Below are 16,673 nucleotides of genomic sequence, written 5' to 3'. Positions count from 1 at the left end.
AAAAATGTTTTCGGTTTAAATGGCTTTCTTGTCTCATAGCCTGTCAGCACTACAAGTTAAAGCGACAATGTAAACAGAAGCATATCATCTTCTCTATTTGAATGCCATTTACTCCATTTACTCATCAGTCACTATTGAACATGAAGTGTCTACAATAGCTTCGTACAACAGTTTAACACAGTGACGAGATTCTCACTTCTATTAATAGGTTAAACCAGCAATATTTCAGGAACAGCTCTGTCTTCCCGTACTATTTATAACGCCTGTTTGACTTTGCGAACGACAACGGACTACTGCTGCGCCTTTTTGTTCAAAAGCAAATTTATTTGTCGGCATTGCAGTCCTAAAAAAAATGGAGTAAATCCGTCTGCTTTTCAATAACGTCTTTTTGACTACTTTCAAATCTTAATAAAGAATAATCCTTCAACTTTCCGATTTTATTTTTATTTATTTATTTTTTATAATTTTTTTTATTATTATTTTTTAATTGGATAATGCGATATTAACCGCCTAACGTATGTGCGTATTGCCTTAAACTTGAAGTGCCATTTATAATTCTCCGACAAAGAGTTGGCCGTAGGTTGGGCGTCACCGCATACCGGTCAGCTGCATAGGAGACAGATTGGCGTGTCCTTTCTCAAAACGGCTGCGGGCGAGCTTTCAGTCACCTCGCCCCGGGAGTGTGATTTATAAATGCCCGTATTAAATATAGTGACCATTTGCTTAATGACTTCGCCACACGCATGCAGAAAGTAAGAGAAATGGTGACATCGAGACTGTAAAAACACGCTATATAAGTTATGCCACAGCCATCAGTCTAATTTAACACTGAAAACCTGACAGGCATTTCCTAAATGGAGGAAAAACTATATCGAGGGGAGAAATAAAACAAAAAAGTGATTTTATGATATTTTTGTCACACACACACACACACACACACACACACACTCTCTATCTCTCTGCTCGCTCGCTCTCTCACACGCACACACACACACACACACACACACACACACACACGCGCGCACACACAGACACACACCATGTGACATGACCACGCAGGCCTGTTGCCAACACACCTGTTACCATCCTGACCCTTGATGTGTCAAAGCACGAGAAGCAGTCAATGGCCACTGGCAAACATAAGACCCAATCCAGTCATAAGGAGAGCCGTGCTTTTCCCTCTGAGCTTTGGCCTGTTTAGGGTATGGGTGCGGGACAAGCGATATGATTTCAAGGTGTCTCAAGCCACTGGAATTTGTTTTTTGAGATACCAAAATGGTGACATCAAATGCGGTAATGACTCATGATGAGTCGCCTGAGTGGAGGTCAAAGGAGAGTGAGGGATGATCTCACTGTCTCACATTGTAATGGTCCCTCCCAGAATGTGACTATATATATATATATACACAACAGATGACAGAGAGGAGATCCATAGAGAGCCTTCCAGAGTAGAGACAGGCGCTTTGAGACTCCACGTGAGCCAGTGAACTATTGCTTCCATCACCACAGACCAAGAGAGTGAGAGAGACACAGAGAGAGAGTGAAAGAGAAAAATCAGTTGTTGAGTGAAAAGGAAATTAGCTCAGAAAAAGAGAGACCAGCCAATTAACAACAAATCATTAAAATGGGATTACTACGAGTTGAAGATTTGGTAAGAATTCTGTGCCCTGCTTGAATTGCAGTTGTGTTTTGGATTGTTTTGTCCACTTTTGCAGATGTTTTTTTTGTTGTTGTTGTTATTATTTGTTATTTATTTGTTATGCATACTGAAGTGTTTGCCTTGTTACAGTATTACCTAAGAACTTGATAACCAGACAATCTCACACACACACACACACACACACACACACACACGTTGTTTTCCTGTGCATATGCACATCCTTATGCCACAAGTTTAGAGAGAGAGAGAGAGAGAGAGAGAGAGAGAGAGAGAGAGAGAGAGCCTAACAGATGCTATTACTAAAACTCTCTTGGTGATTAAGTCTGATCCGACATGTCTCAAATAGCTCCACTGCTCTAGGGAATGTCCTCTTATTTTAAATAGTACAAATGAATTCATGAGAATAATTCAAATATTCTAAAGCACTGCATGCCCCACTTACCCCAGCCCACGAATCTTCATTGCTAACATTAAACTTGTTTCTTTGTGGCTGCTATAAACAGGAGAAAAATGGCATAGCAAAAAGATTGACAAGTGTGTTGTCCAATCACAGGTCACGGGGAAAAGATGCGAGAGGAAAGATGTGGGCAATGTCTGCGTAGATGTATACACAGCAGGAGAATATGAAACAACTGTTAACTGTGAGAAACAGGATGGCTTCCAGATCTGTGAAGACCTAAGTGCAGCGAGCAAGAATTACAACCTCACCCAGAACGAACCTCAATTGACCCTCAATGTAAGATGACATGAAAGCATCTAGAAGTAGCTGATTACAATCCTAGTGAGCTCCTGAGAAATAAAAACCATGATTATTGTTTAACTGCCATGCACACATAACACCACAAAGGACATGTCTTTTTTGTTAGTGATAACACCATTAGTAATGGACAGTCATGATATTTCAGACAAAAAAGGGGTAAAACTGGTTTTGTACATTTTCTTGCTCTCACTCACTCTCACCTCATCTCTCAGATTGACCAGTTAGGGCACCTGAAGTTGGAGACTGTAGATGATCTCTTCAACATTCTCCAGCTGAGGAAGATGAGGAAAGAGAGGAAGCTCAAATCACAAAAGAAAGAACCTGAGCCTGAGATCCTGGTAAGAGAGAGAGAGAAAGAGAGAGATTTTATCATATAACTAATATCAGTGAAACTGAAGGTGCAACTTCCATGCTATGTCTACGGTGCTGTGTTGCAGCCTAAGATAGTGGATCAGGACCTGTTTCTTACAGCTGTTGTGGAAAATAAGCTCGCTGTGGTGGAGAAGTACCTGTCTGCCGGTGGAGATCCCAATGCCTGTGATCAAGTGAGTCTCAGTAGTGCAGCCAGTGCTCCATGCAGCAGGATGTCATCTACCTGTGCAGATGATTCTTTAATTTCTTTAGCAAATACTCATATGGGGAAGAGCCATCAATATAAACTAAAGCATGCAGTGTTTACAGAAAAAAACATTGCATGCTGCATAAGATATGCAACCAAAGCGTTGTATTTCACATTTTTTATATTTCACATGGCACTGGAGTCATTTATGTCTTGTTTGTCTCTCAGTTCAAACGCTCTGCTCTGCATAAAGCCTGTTTCCAAGGTCACATTGACATCATGAAGAGACTCTTGGAGGCCGGAGCCTCCATTGAGGACAGGGACAAGGTTAGACTGCTTCACTGCTAAAGCAAAGAGTCAGCATGAACAATACATAGTAACTGAAATGCTCACTGGGAAAAGGGTTGCTAAGCACAAGCCCTGACTTGCAGTAAACGACTCTGTCAATGGAAAACGTTCAGCTGGATCCAAATACACTCAAAGTGGTTGCCGAGGAGAAAAGACACTCAGTCATGAGTTGCTTAGCGTTAATTTTATTTCTTGTTACTTTAATTTCATTTTAATGCTTTAATTTTTTATTCACCAGAAATTTCATCCACTGAGAATAATAGTGCACCTTTACTTGCCATGAATGCGTGTGTTGTAGCTGGATGCCACAGCTGTGCACTCGGCCTGCAGGGGGGGTAGCCTGCCTGCCCTGGAACTACTGCTTAACAAGGGAGGCAAAATCATCTCCAGAGACAAGGTAGGGAGTGTCGGCACTGACAGATCATTTCCTTTGATACTGTCATCTGAGTTAAAACTAGAAGAAGACAGAAACCAATCGAGGCTTCGAACTACTCCATGAAACTGATTTACCAAGTCATTTTCTGACCAAACAGGACTAAATCAGTAAATGAAATCAGTGCACTAGAGCTCATTCTGACTAAGCAATGGGCGTACTTTGTGATTACAGCTATATAGCACTCCCCTGCATGTGGCGGTGAGGACAGGCCATTATGAGTGTGCCGAGTATCTAATCCACTGTGGAGCAGACATCAACGCTAGAGACAGGGTAAGAGATAAGTGCGCAACCTCATTTTGAAACTGATGACAGATTCAGTACACAGTACTTAGTATTCAGGCACTGGAGCCTTTGGTTATGGCAAAATAAAATATGACCAGGTATTCAGTGGAAAGGTGGATATTTGCTTTCTGTGAACTGATCTGGAAAAATATGAATGGAAGTTTCTTTGTTGGATCAGTGATAGAAATGTGGGACAATTGGTTGTGATTCTTGTGTTCCTTTATTTATGTGATGTGTTTTGTTTTGTTTTGTTTTTTATAGGAAGGAGACACGCCCTTGCATGATGCAGTGAGGATCAACAGATTCAAAATGATCAAACTGCTACTGATGTATGGAGCTACGCTGAAAGCCATAAATAATGTGAGTTCAAACTATTAGAGGCAAACAGCAGGGGTTCAGAAATATAGAGAAAATGCTATTGCATACTGCAGCATAGGTTAAAATCAGGCTACTCATCAGAGGGGTGCAAAGCATTATCAGCAATTTATGTGGTTAATATGAAGAGAAAAATGATATTAGTGCCAAATTTAGATTTTTTTAAGTCTATTGTAGCAAGTTGAGATTAACAAAACCACATATTTAAAATAATCAATATATATGAAGACTTCGTTTATGCCAATGGAACGAGAGAGCTAATTGAGTTTGCAACTTTCCTTTTTTACAGTTTTAGATTGCTGTAACGTTACCTAAGCACATACTGCCCTCTGCTGTCCATTTTAGATACCACATGAGAAAAGCTTTGATATTGGTTCAGGGTCCTATCTATGAGAAAGTCTTGTCGTAAAGGGTAGACGCAAGGATGGAGTTAATATATGCATGTCAGTGTTAAATTACGTTATTTAATAACGACATTTATCTTATTTGTGGCATTTAGCTGATGCTTTTATCCAAAGGGATTTACAATTGTGACTGAGTACAATTTGAGCAACTGAGGGTTTAGGGCCTTGCTCAGGGGCCTAACAGTGGCAACTCGGCTGTGGTTGGGCTTGAACCAGCAACCTTCTGATTACAAGTCAAGTACCTTAACCACTGAGCTTATTGTATAATTCATTTATAACAATTGCCAGAATACATCGACTATAGGGATGGTTTTGGAAACTCTTTACATTTTAACTTGGATTTTATCATTTTCTTTTTTTTTTTAATTCTTCTTTTCTGTTATTTTTGTAGGATGGAAAGACACCAATGGAGATCCTTCTAGCATGGCAAAATGGTGCTAAAGACATCCTATTTAACTTTAAGGAGGATGCACCTCTTCCTTAGCCATGATGCATGTAAGAGAATGTAGAGAGAGAGAGCGAGAGAGAGAGAGAGAGAGAGAGAGAGAGAGAGAGAGAGAGAGAGAGAGAGAGAGAGAGAGAGAGTGAGTGAGTACAACAGAGTGACAAGACAGTATTGCATGTGCATTCAGACAGCAATGCCAATAACAATGTGTTTTATTGAATATGTGATTTGCTTTAAAGTTTGAAAATGAAGAGCAATTGAAAAAGGAAGAATTAATTTGTGTATAATGTTTGATGAAGTTAAATTCTAAAAATTGCAAGAATGGCTTATTAATGTGCAAGCAAAATCACTGTGTTTGTGACATCTTTGAATGTAATGTTACTTTTTCAAATGTAATGTAATTTTTTGATATCTGTTGACTTTTTCTTGTGCTATATTGTGTGTATTTTGTCTAAGTGAAAGCTTTTGCCACAGCATTGCTCGAGCATGTTTATACAGCTGGAACAGACAGTGAACAGAAAGTGCCTGGACTGTGGATGTTTCCATTTGGTGAGGATGCAAATGCATCATTCTGGTCTGTGGATGTTGGCCTTTTGAGATGATGAAGATGCATAATTCTGGTCTGTGGATTGTTGGTCTTTTGAGATGATGAAGATGCATCATTCTGGTCTGTGGATGTTGGCCTTTTGAGATGATGAAGATGCATAATTCTGGTCTGTGGATTGTTGGTCTTTTGAGATGATGCAGGTCTGACATGTGGAGTCAGTTAATGTGTGCATAGTTTATTGAATGTACAACACTTAATGTATAAAGATAATGTGTACTTTTACTTTTCAAATGTATTTTTGTATTTATTACAACTTGTGTGATTCCATTTTAAAATGCTGTAAATTATTGAATTACTTTAATTTATATTTTAATAAATATTTTGGTTTCTTTGAAACTGCTGGGATTCTTTCATATTTTCTTCATTTGTGAAATTACATTTCAGTTCTGATTCATACCACTTTAGCTGGAGATTCCAGCCCTCATCACTAAGAACTGCACTCCTGCAGAGGTCCGTTGCAACCCTGGATTAACAGCTATAAAAAGGAATATAGACACCAAACTCAGAACATAAAATAATTTTTTATGCAGATGACATCGTTCTCTTTCTACAAAATCCATCAACCTCAAAAACAGAATTTACACAATCCATTCAGAACTATCCCAAAATCTCAGATTATTCCATCAACTGGTCAAAATATATTATCCTTCCAATAGGTATGAATACACAAGACAAAACGTACCAAACATTACCTATTCCCCCAACTATATTACATACATGAGCATCAGAATGTCCCTCCAGAAACTCTCTCTTTCCCCGTCATCAGTCAAACAGCTATAAATATGACAATATTACCAAATATTAATGACATATTCTCAATTATTCCTGTGCAACCTCCCACAACCTAGTTTAAAAAGTTAGATTCCACTTTCACTTAGTACTACTGAAAAAATATAACACCAAGAATCAAACTGACCTTATTACAGAATTCTAAGATCCATGGGGGGTTAGTAGCTCCAAATTGCTATAATTACTTTCTAGCTACTCAATAATACATATTAAGATGGATGAAACCCAATCAGACAGATAATTCATGGATAGATTTAGAACAAGCACTATGCAAAGATATCAGAATTTTAGACTTAACATTTATCAGTCAAATACTTAAAAACACCAGTCACAACCACTCTGATAGCTTGCTGGAAATTTCACATGATCACAAACTGCTCACTCTCACCAACTAATTGCACACCCACTTGGAGCAACCCTGACTTTCTCATAAATAAAAAACATCTTTCTTCTTAAAGGCATCACACATTTTAAGCACATATTCCACAAGAACACAACAAAACCATTTTTCGCAGCTGTCTCATAAATTTGGCGCTGAGAACAAAACTTTTTAGAATACCATCAAGATCTGTTGTATACCATCAAGATCTGTTGTAAAATAAATCTGCAAGAAAATACATTAGACTTGCCAACATCATTGTCAAACTATACCAATCAACTACACAAACTTTACACATCGATTATTGACTTACATAATGAAAATATTACACTTTGTGTGTCACTAAGCATCCTCATGAAACGGAAAACAAAAAATCACATCAGCAATGCACACTGGAAAAACGTAATGTTAGATCATATGTCAATAGAAAAATTGTCTGTATCCCTCAAAAACAAAACCCCACAACTCAGTTTAACTTTGGCACCCCTCATTAATCACCTACACTGAAAATGATCAGAACTAGTAGAATAAAGTATAGCTAGATTATATGTGCAAGTCAAATCACCCTCTTCGCTTACCACAATTTAAAACACATTCTTGAACTTCCATGCATGTACATACATACACACATCATGTACCATGTACTATAATGATGTTGATGACAATTAACTTCTTTTAGGTTCACTATGTAAGAATGGATGGGTACACACATATTGATCATTTTATGTACTATGGTTCTACCACTGATGATATTACAGTTGTTCTGCTTGAGTTTTATTCTTTCACCCAGTTGTGTTATATATGTCCTCCCACTACATAGGACCCCTGCACTGATCTGTTAACCATCCATTAGAACTAACAAAAATCAAAAAGGTCCTCTGAAGAGGGGGATGTTGGCAGGCAAAAACAAAAAAAAAAGGAAAGGAATAACAAGATTTCTATAATATTCCAGTTGAAATCTAAAATCATGACCTAGACTTGGAGAATCAAATGTATCAGACTTGTGTGAAGCTCCCTTAGCATCAGTCTAATGTAAACCAACCTTGCAGATGAAAACATTTTCTGCCATTTTGTTTTTATAAAAAGGATGGCTGTGGTTTGAAGATGGAAACCCTCTGCTATCTACTTGTAGCAGCAGTGTGAATGTTAACTGGATCCCTTTGCACCCTCTAATCTGCTTTTTTCGCGTCCGTACAGCTTTGTTCCTTTGGTTGCTGAGAGCCCAGATCTTGTTTCTTCCCATTCAGCTGACTTCTCAGGACTTGTCTCACTCTTTGTAGGTGGCTGTAGTTGCTTTCCTTGTGGTTCCCATTTGCCTGTGGGATTCCAAAGTACACATAACTGTCCTCAACATCTGCTATGTTGCCTTTCAGCACAATCCCCTCAGTTCTAACGACCTTTCCTCTCCCTGTAAACATCCGACCACACTTATCCAGTGCTAATGGCATTCCGATGTCACTCCTGTATATCCTTGCGAGATGGATTAGTGAATCGATATCTCATTCATTTCTGGCATACCACTTTCAGTGGTTGTGCCACTCCAAAACCAATATCCGCAGCCTCCAAATTTTATAGAAACTGTACCATTACTATTGATACCAACTGGTAATTTAAAAATGCATGTTCTTACAAACTCATGATCATGTCAAACCATCTAGTTGGCATTGAAAGAGAGTGTCCATTTTCCATCCAACTGTGTGGATGGCACTGAGATGATATGTTTTCCATCACATTGATGGCTCAACCCTGCATGAGCGATGTAGGCCAATTTTGATGAGATGACTAGGCTTTCTGAATCGCAGGATTGGATTTTTGAAGCTGTCATGGTTAGAGAGTCCTAGGCCTTTCCGGATAAGCCTTCAGTAGTAGGTTTGGGTACCACTGGCCGGACATCTCATCCTTCCGTTTTTGCCGGTCGTATGATGAAGTTTCAGTCACAATTATCAAGCAAGCTTGCTTAGCTGTGATATCAGCTGTGGTGAGCAAATTCTAATGAATGCAAATGAAAATATAAGAAACTAAGCAGAACCAAAAAACAATGCAAGTATAAACGATAAAATATTGTAACAAGGAATTCGAGTCTGTTCTTAGTGAGAGGCAATTGACTTTGTTTCAAAAGAAAGGTTTGAGTCTTAATCTCCCCTCACAGAAGTTCTGGGGGGGGTCTTCTTTTCACGGATCCTCTTGTGGGTCCATTTCTGTTTCACACTTCATACTCAGTCTGAGTAGGGGGTGTCACGGAATGCTTCGCCCCCATGAGTCACGTGGTACGGCCCGTCGCGTCCAGGGGGATTCACATTTGTATAGTTTGTAACCATGTCCCGCTGGGATAGCACACCTGCACAAGGTTTACTGTTACATGTTTGTATATCTATTTAAACCCCTGTCAGTGTGTGCTCCCTTTTGGTGATTGTGGCTACTTATGTGTTAATATCGATCTCTGTGATCATCGCTGTAACCGTAACGTTGGCTTATGTATTCACATATTAATGTGCATGTGTTCGTTGGTTAATGTTAAGTGTGTAGTCATGATCACCGTAAGTGTTATGAGTGCCACCGTTGTCGTCTATGTTTTATGTTAATAAACATCATTCACAGTCGAGGGAGTCTGTGCATCCTGCTCCACGCCCTGTGGCACTCGACCGACTACGTTACAGGGGTCGAACTTTCCGGGTATATGTTGGGGACAGGGCATGTTCTTACATATTCAATAGCTTTTGTTTTCACAATTAGGGAAAGGAATTCCTGTAGGGCATTCTAGTAAGATCCACCACAAAGCAATTAAACAAAGAAAATCATACATTTACTACTGATTTTTATCTCATGGTCTTAGAAAGACATTTGTAAATAAAGCATCAAATCCCAGGACAGGTGTAGCAATTGGATAATCAGTTTAATTCCTTTGCTATTTTTCTAGACGTTACAAACTACTGACTAGTATATTTTGTCTAATTGGTTCATATAAGATTTCTAGTAAACACAATTAGGAGTGGTTAACAATTTGTTTACAATGAATGTGAGGTAGAGAAAATAAAAGCGAATTTATCAGGATGAATAATGCAAAGTAATAAGAAACAATTAATGAAAAGAATAATGAAACAATGGACACATCAAATAATAGAAGCAAACATCACAATTCCAAAATTATTTTCAAATATCCCTACATTACTGCTTGATTACCATTTGACATCATAATAAGTTAAATGGTAAGTTGTTACTTTATGAATCTGTGGAAAAGGGAAACATCTGTGAACATATCTCTGTGGGATGAGGAAAGTTGGTTGGCCTGGTAAGGGCTTGAATCTGTTGGAATTTATGGTCACAGTTCCTTGAAGTATAACCAGGAGTTTCCTGACTTCTAATCTGTGGGCTTTATGAAACCTAAGAAGAAGGGATAGGGTCAGAAAGCCAGAGCAGCCTGATAAGCCATGAGCTAGGCTGTTTCATGGCTTTGTTGCTCCGCATTATGGCACCAGAGGGGTCCTGGTTCCTGTTCATGTCCCAGGGGTGAGAGAATGCCCACCCTAACCAGATCAAACTTTCACCACAGGGAGGATTTGTAGTCTATCTTCACCTGACAGGAGCTTCCCTGTTGTGCATAGGCATCATATCAGCCGGGAGTTGGATGGAACTGCCTCAGTGCTGCCTGGCACTCATGTGAGTGCAGTTGGCTTCTTCAGACAAAGTAACTGTTACTGGATCCTTCTCAGGGAGGCTTCTGTGGAGTAATTCTAGTATAATACTACATTATCATACTTTTCCAGTATAGTTCAATATCCAGCTTTGGTGGGTCTGGCCTTATGCGGTTACCCTGCTACTGACAGTACACTTTGGATGGCTCATGGGAGAACATCCTGTTTATTCTCCTGGCTTCTAATTCTCTTGTGTCAATTTTTGCTTGGCAGTCTCCAAGGCCTCGAGAATGGACAGCTTATTGTACTCAGGTACCTTCATCAGCTCTTCAGGTACTTCATTTGGTAGTCTGCTACAACTGCTAGATGAGCTATCAGTTCCTTTTCTTTGAGCTTCCTAATTTCATTGCTGCCATAGGAACAACTGGCGATGCAAACAGGTATGTCATTAATGTATGTATGTCCTTTAGCATTAAAAATCATTTGCCACTAGAAATGATAATTCCTTAATTCTAATGGTTTGAAGTTGGTCCATAAAATAATCAGCAAGCTTTCTCTTGGTTTCTCCAATGTAAAGTCGATTATATATCTTACTGTATAGATAACTCATGAAGTAATGTATGAGGAGGAATGGGTAACAGATCTTTTCATGCTAGTTTTTTTTAAGTGTGTTAAAGTTTGTGTTAAATAAATTACATGTAACATCTGAAGAGGTTATAGGCTACAGTACCAGTTATTATTCAATTGGTCATTTATCTCTCTTGATGAGCATGTTTCTGATGAGTTTGACTCATCTGTCAGAGACTAGTGGAGAACTCTGAAATGTTTAAGTATAACATTAGCCCTCAGTAATTTATCAAAAGTCTGGAGAAACAAAAATGTAATGTAAAAAAAATTCTATTAAAGCCTACTGCAAAAGTTCCACAGGTAAATAGATATCATTTTGAGGCCAACCTATGAGAGATAAACAGGGCAATTCAAAACAATGAGAAACTAGGACCAGACTGGAAGAAGTATAACGTTAGAGTCACTGGCGAAGAATCTTCTGGAAAAAGGAAGAAGCAAACGTGAGTCTCTAACTGAAGAGTTTAATGAAATGAACAATAAGGAAACCAAACATAAAAATGCATTATTGAGAACTAAAGAAAGCCAAAGTAAAAGAATACAAAAAGAGCTTATAAAAGGCACATCATATTAACATAAAACATCCCCCATGTGGTGTTAACACATCTTCGCTTGGACGAGGAAACATTAGCTTCGTCCTACATGCAGACTTATGAAATAAGTTTGTCCACCTAGCGCACGCCTCTTAGGTTACAGATTCAGTGTAGTGAGGCTACTCATCTGAAGTTTATTTCTCAAAGGCGAAGGGGAGTATTGGTGTTCCTATGAAACTTGAGGGACGTATCCTGCGGTTTGCAAGACTTGCAATGTGATCGCCTCTATTAACATATTTAATCGAACTAATTGCCAATATAAAAAAGGAAGTTATTATTACCTTATTACGGAATCGTCTGCATGGGATGAACACACTCGAGAGCTACGAAATTGGAATTTTCGTTGAGGACAGAGAGGGGAATGAAAGACAGGGGGGAAAAATAAGTGGTTGTAGGTGGAGTCTAGACGTAGAAACGTATCTTTCCAGGAGGATCCAGGAGGACGTGGGGGTTCGAGTCATAAACGGTGACCAACCATGCATGGTTCGCTTGATATCCCACCCCTGTGCCCCCACGTGCTGGCTTAGGGCCACAACAGGAGTGCTTGACCGGGGTGTGGAGGTGGTTCAGTACCTTGGACAGCGCACTGGAGCTCTGTAGCAGCTCTGAACTCTCTTCCCCTTGACAACAACTGGTACACCTTCACACGTAGTGACATAGTCCAGCAACTACTGCCATTTTCCAAAAAACAGAAAGCTATCTGGCAAGAGCCAATGCAATACATTAAGAGTAAGGGTAAAGTGGTCTTTAAATGTAGAAAGGAGTAATTGGCTGTCGCTATCTAAAAGTGACTAGGCAATAATGCCAATCAGTTATGGAACCCAAGCACATAATCAGCAATGCTCTCCTTTTACATATGGGTGGCATGTTATATGTGTAAACAGCACTGGAGTCAGCACTGTTTAGGTACAAATTAGGTACGCATGTTGAGTCTAATAAATTAATTACTTGGAGCATAACTTTAAAATTGATTTTAAAAGAATGAATGTACTGAGTGCAATTACAAAGAAATCAAGTGTGTGTTTTACTATACTATAGTATAGGTGTTTATCTTCGCTCAAACACCACATTATGACGTAACAAAATTCCTTCAAATGAATAAGCATTCATGTTTCCATGGCTTTATTCTCAATATAAAGAGAGGTTATAGCCTATAAAAGTACATTTTATAAAGTAATACTTTTCCAATGGATGGAACAATTTGCTTTCAATTCATTCTTTGCAAAGCATTATTCATCTATTTGATCACCAAATTTGTCCTCGTTAACTGATCACTACGTGCATACACAATTATTGCTTTTGCTATAACGTGAAATGTGAAAATCTGCAATTTCAAAGCTATTATTAGACCTTAGTATTACCCTTAGTATTTCCAAAAGTATATGTATATTACCACAATACACACAGAACATACACAGAATGCATGTCCAGTACACACAGAATACACACAGAAGGCACGAGTTCAAACCTTTATTATTTACCAACAGATAAACCATACACAATCTTCTAGACGTCTAGTAATAAGGTTTAGCAGCTTTAAAAAACACAACATAAAAATCCAAAGAACTGTAAATCACTTACAATATTTGAAAAGAAAAAAAAAAAAAGCTGTTTGTTTAACACAAGAGATTTTTATATTTCATTTTTTTGTAAATAAAAATTAACTTGATTTAAAAGACATGTAAAATATGCTCAAAAGTGTGCTTGGTCATATTCAACGAAGGCAGCATAGCATCCGAGGTGAGAACCTCAATACCCGGGCTTTAGGTAGCAAGGGCAGCTTATCTAGAATGTGAGAATCTAATACAGAGTAAAATCATGTTTTGCATTCGGTGTGCATTACCATCTGTGGTCATACCATTTAGATTATATATGCCTCCCACACCTATTCAACTCCCAAAACCCTAAATCCCATCCCTTGCCAAGAAAGACAAAAAAGAAAGAACAAACAAAATAATTGCAATTCAATTGTCCTTCTGAAGCTTTGGTCAGTCACATGATAGAAGAAAAAATATATATAAAATTATCCTTAAGTAAAAATTCTATTTTGGGACTTTAAGAAAAAGCCTTTTTTTTTATTTTTTATTATTATTATTTTTTTACAGGGAGTACAGCAAGTTATGAACACTGAAGCTCACATGCAGAAACTAGCCCCTACAAACTTATACAGGTTACAATCCCATTCACAGCCTACTGCCTTTTGTATATTAAAATTTGATGTATGCAAATTTCTAAAATGAAAATGCATAGTAGGTTGCATCTCTTAGATGATGATTCATACAAAAATGCTAACACAATTTAATCTAATACAATTGAAAGCTAAAGGGAGAGAGCATTGTCAAGCATATAATACTAGCCAATCCATAGTTCCCTTACCACTACCTGTCCCTTCCATAGTAACACAAATAATAACCACAATAGCATTTGATCTCAGGTAGTAGTGCCCTTGGAGCATCTAGGTTTCCGTTTTGAGTTAAAAACAGATATGGTCTGAAAGGGCTTTTCTATGGGCTACATTGTGAAGCACTGCTCTCCAGACTTAAAAGATGTCTAGTCCTCATTACTTTTTTTACTTACACAAATTCTTAAATTCATAATGATATCTTGCTGAGCTATTTATTACCAATGACTTATAATACATAAGATGCATGATGAAAATAATTTCACAAATTAAACAAAGTACAGTACGTTATTGCTCAACATGTCACTGCAGTCTTTCGGATTAGTGCGACAAAATCAGAGCAGGGAGTGAAGTATTGTTTTCTTTGCAGTTGCATACTACACAAAAAGGAAGAGTCTCTTTCTGAAATGAAATGTTTACAAAAGTAAATGCTTGTTTAAAGCTATGGTCAGTGTGCAGTTATATGCAAATGACGATGTTGCCATGTGCTACCTTGACAATTGGACACTGGAAAACAGATTAACTAGAAATCTATTTTCAGAAACTGGGGACATCAATGGCAAAAAAAAAAGTAACACTGACCCAAAAGGATGTATCCCTAAAACTGACAATAACTTTAAACCAAGCATACTAGCAAACTAATCAATGACTTGTCAATTATTGACTTTTTACTCATTTTTACTAATTATCTTTTTGATTCAAGTTTTAGGTGAACGAATTTCATGCAAGGGTGAGAAAATAAATTAATTTTAGTAAACATTTTTGGGCAAATGAAGAAATACCAGATATTCTAAAACTGCACAGATGCCACCAAATGTCTGGAATGTGCAAAGAAAGATTAAATGGAAGGGCAAAATATAAAGCAGTCTAACTGGAAAAACAAGGTTTACTGTGATTAAAGGAATTTGTTAATAAAAAAAACAAAAAACAACAACAACTTCATAACCGTTACAAAACTTCAGATCTAAGCTAAAATTCAATATCTAAATATGGGTTATATTTTGGACAAAAATATAAATCATTAGTACCTTGAATGAGGATGCTAAAATAGAAAATCATAGGTGATTTTTCATAAATACAATTTTTTTTTAATGCACACTAAAAATGAGCCACCTTTGAGGGAATGACACCCAACTTTTCACTTCCACAAAAAGAGCAACATTACATTAAGTATTAAGTATCATATTTAAAATACAGAGTGGTCAGACACCCAGTAGATATAGCCTAATTGCTGACATTATTAAATGTCAGTGTGAAATGCATACAGCACCAACACACGACTTTGAACTTGGATAACCGTAGCGATACTCAGTAACCATAGTAATTCTGTTCTAACAGAGGAAAGGGGTCATTTTTAGTAGAAAGATAATTCTAAAACCAAAAGACAAAAAGCAAAATCATTTCAGCTAAACAATAATGAGAAAAACTCCATTCACTTCACCTGATATAAGAACTGACAAATGTGTCCATTAAACTATTTTTCTGACTTATACAGTATATCTGCAGTATAGACGCTTCCTGCTGGAAATAACAGATAACATGTTCAGATTGTAAATAACCATCATGCTCTGCAATCTCTTCTCCACCGCCTTACACACTTTCCAACTTCACCTTCACTGCACAATGCGGTAGTTGCTCACTCTTACACAGGGTCACTGCTACCCAAGCTCATTAATTTTTGCTCATTAGGTTTTGCATATTTGCATAAGTTTTGCATGTTTGCATAGGTTTTGCTCACACAGCTCTCCATCTGACACAGCAGCTAAATGTTCATTTCGCTCTCTCGTTCTATTGCTTTCCCCCTTTCCCTCCCTGTTTTAAGTTTTATTCTTCACATATTTTAGTCAACAAAGATACGCAAAAGACCAACATAGAGTACATGTGGTGCGTGTATACAGTGCAGAAAGAGGAAAGTGTGTGTGTACAGGTGAGAGTGGGAGAGTGAGTGAAAGAGTGAGTGTGTGTGTGTTTGTGTTTGTGTGTGTGTGTGTGTGAGAGAGAGAGCGCATGTGTATGTGTGCATATACAGTGGAGAAAGAGGAGTGTGTGTGTGTGTGTGTGTGTGTGTGTGTGTGTGTGTGTGTGTGAGTGAGAGAGAGAGCGAGCACTTGTGTGTGCGCATATACAGTGGAGAAAGAGGTGTGTGTGTGTGTGTGTGAGAGAGAGCGAGCACTTGTGTGTGTGCGCATATACAGTGGAGAAAGAGGTGTGTGTGTGTGTGTGAGAGAGAGCGAGCACTTGTGTGTGTGCGCATATACAGTGGAGAAAGAGGTGTGTGTGTGTGTTTCTAACTGAGTCTGAGGGCAGCAGACAGCTGGAGCTTGAGCTATGCATGGGGATGAGTCGTGCCAAGGAAGTCACTAAACGAAGGAAGGGATG

The 16,673-nt window shown here is 38.3% G+C and overlaps 2 protein-coding genes across 3 annotated transcripts in view; one reads left to right on the top strand and one right to left on the bottom strand.

Moving 5' to 3' along the window:
- Positions 1 to 1,421: 1,421 nt before the first annotated feature.
- On the top strand, positions 1,422 to 5,408 carry ankrd1a (ankyrin repeat domain 1a (cardiac muscle)). The gene is made up of 9 exons (XM_027024580.3): positions 1,422 to 1,651; positions 2,214 to 2,396; positions 2,633 to 2,758; positions 2,858 to 2,965; positions 3,208 to 3,306; positions 3,626 to 3,724; positions 3,935 to 4,033; positions 4,307 to 4,405; positions 5,216 to 5,408. Exons 1-9 carry the CDS (start codon positions 1,625 to 1,627, stop codon positions 5,306 to 5,308), a joined length of 933 nt encoding a protein of 310 aa, XP_026880381.1. The 5' UTR covers positions 1,422 to 1,624; the 3' UTR covers positions 5,309 to 5,408.
- Positions 5,409 to 13,349: 7,941 nt separating this feature from the next.
- Positions 13,350 to 16,673, bottom strand: part of abhd12 (abhydrolase domain containing 12, lysophospholipase) — a 28,328-nt gene continuing 25,004 nt past the window's right edge. For both annotated transcript variants that reach the window (XM_081721432.1, XM_027024591.3), the window contains one exon: positions 13,350 to 16,654. In XM_081721432.1, coding sequence (XP_081577558.1) covers positions 16,621 to 16,654 — 34 coding nt within the window. In that variant the 3' untranslated portion in view covers positions 13,350 to 16,620. The remainder of the gene's footprint in view (positions 16,655 to 16,673) is intronic.

This window comes from Electrophorus electricus, chromosome 10 (genome assembly GCF_041902795.1).
Source record: "Electrophorus electricus isolate QZ-2024a chromosome 10, ASM4190279v1, whole genome shotgun sequence".
Taxonomy (NCBI): Eukaryota; Metazoa; Chordata; class Actinopteri; order Gymnotiformes; family Gymnotidae; genus Electrophorus; species Electrophorus electricus.
This window is presented reverse-complemented; position numbering and strand designations above follow the sequence as displayed.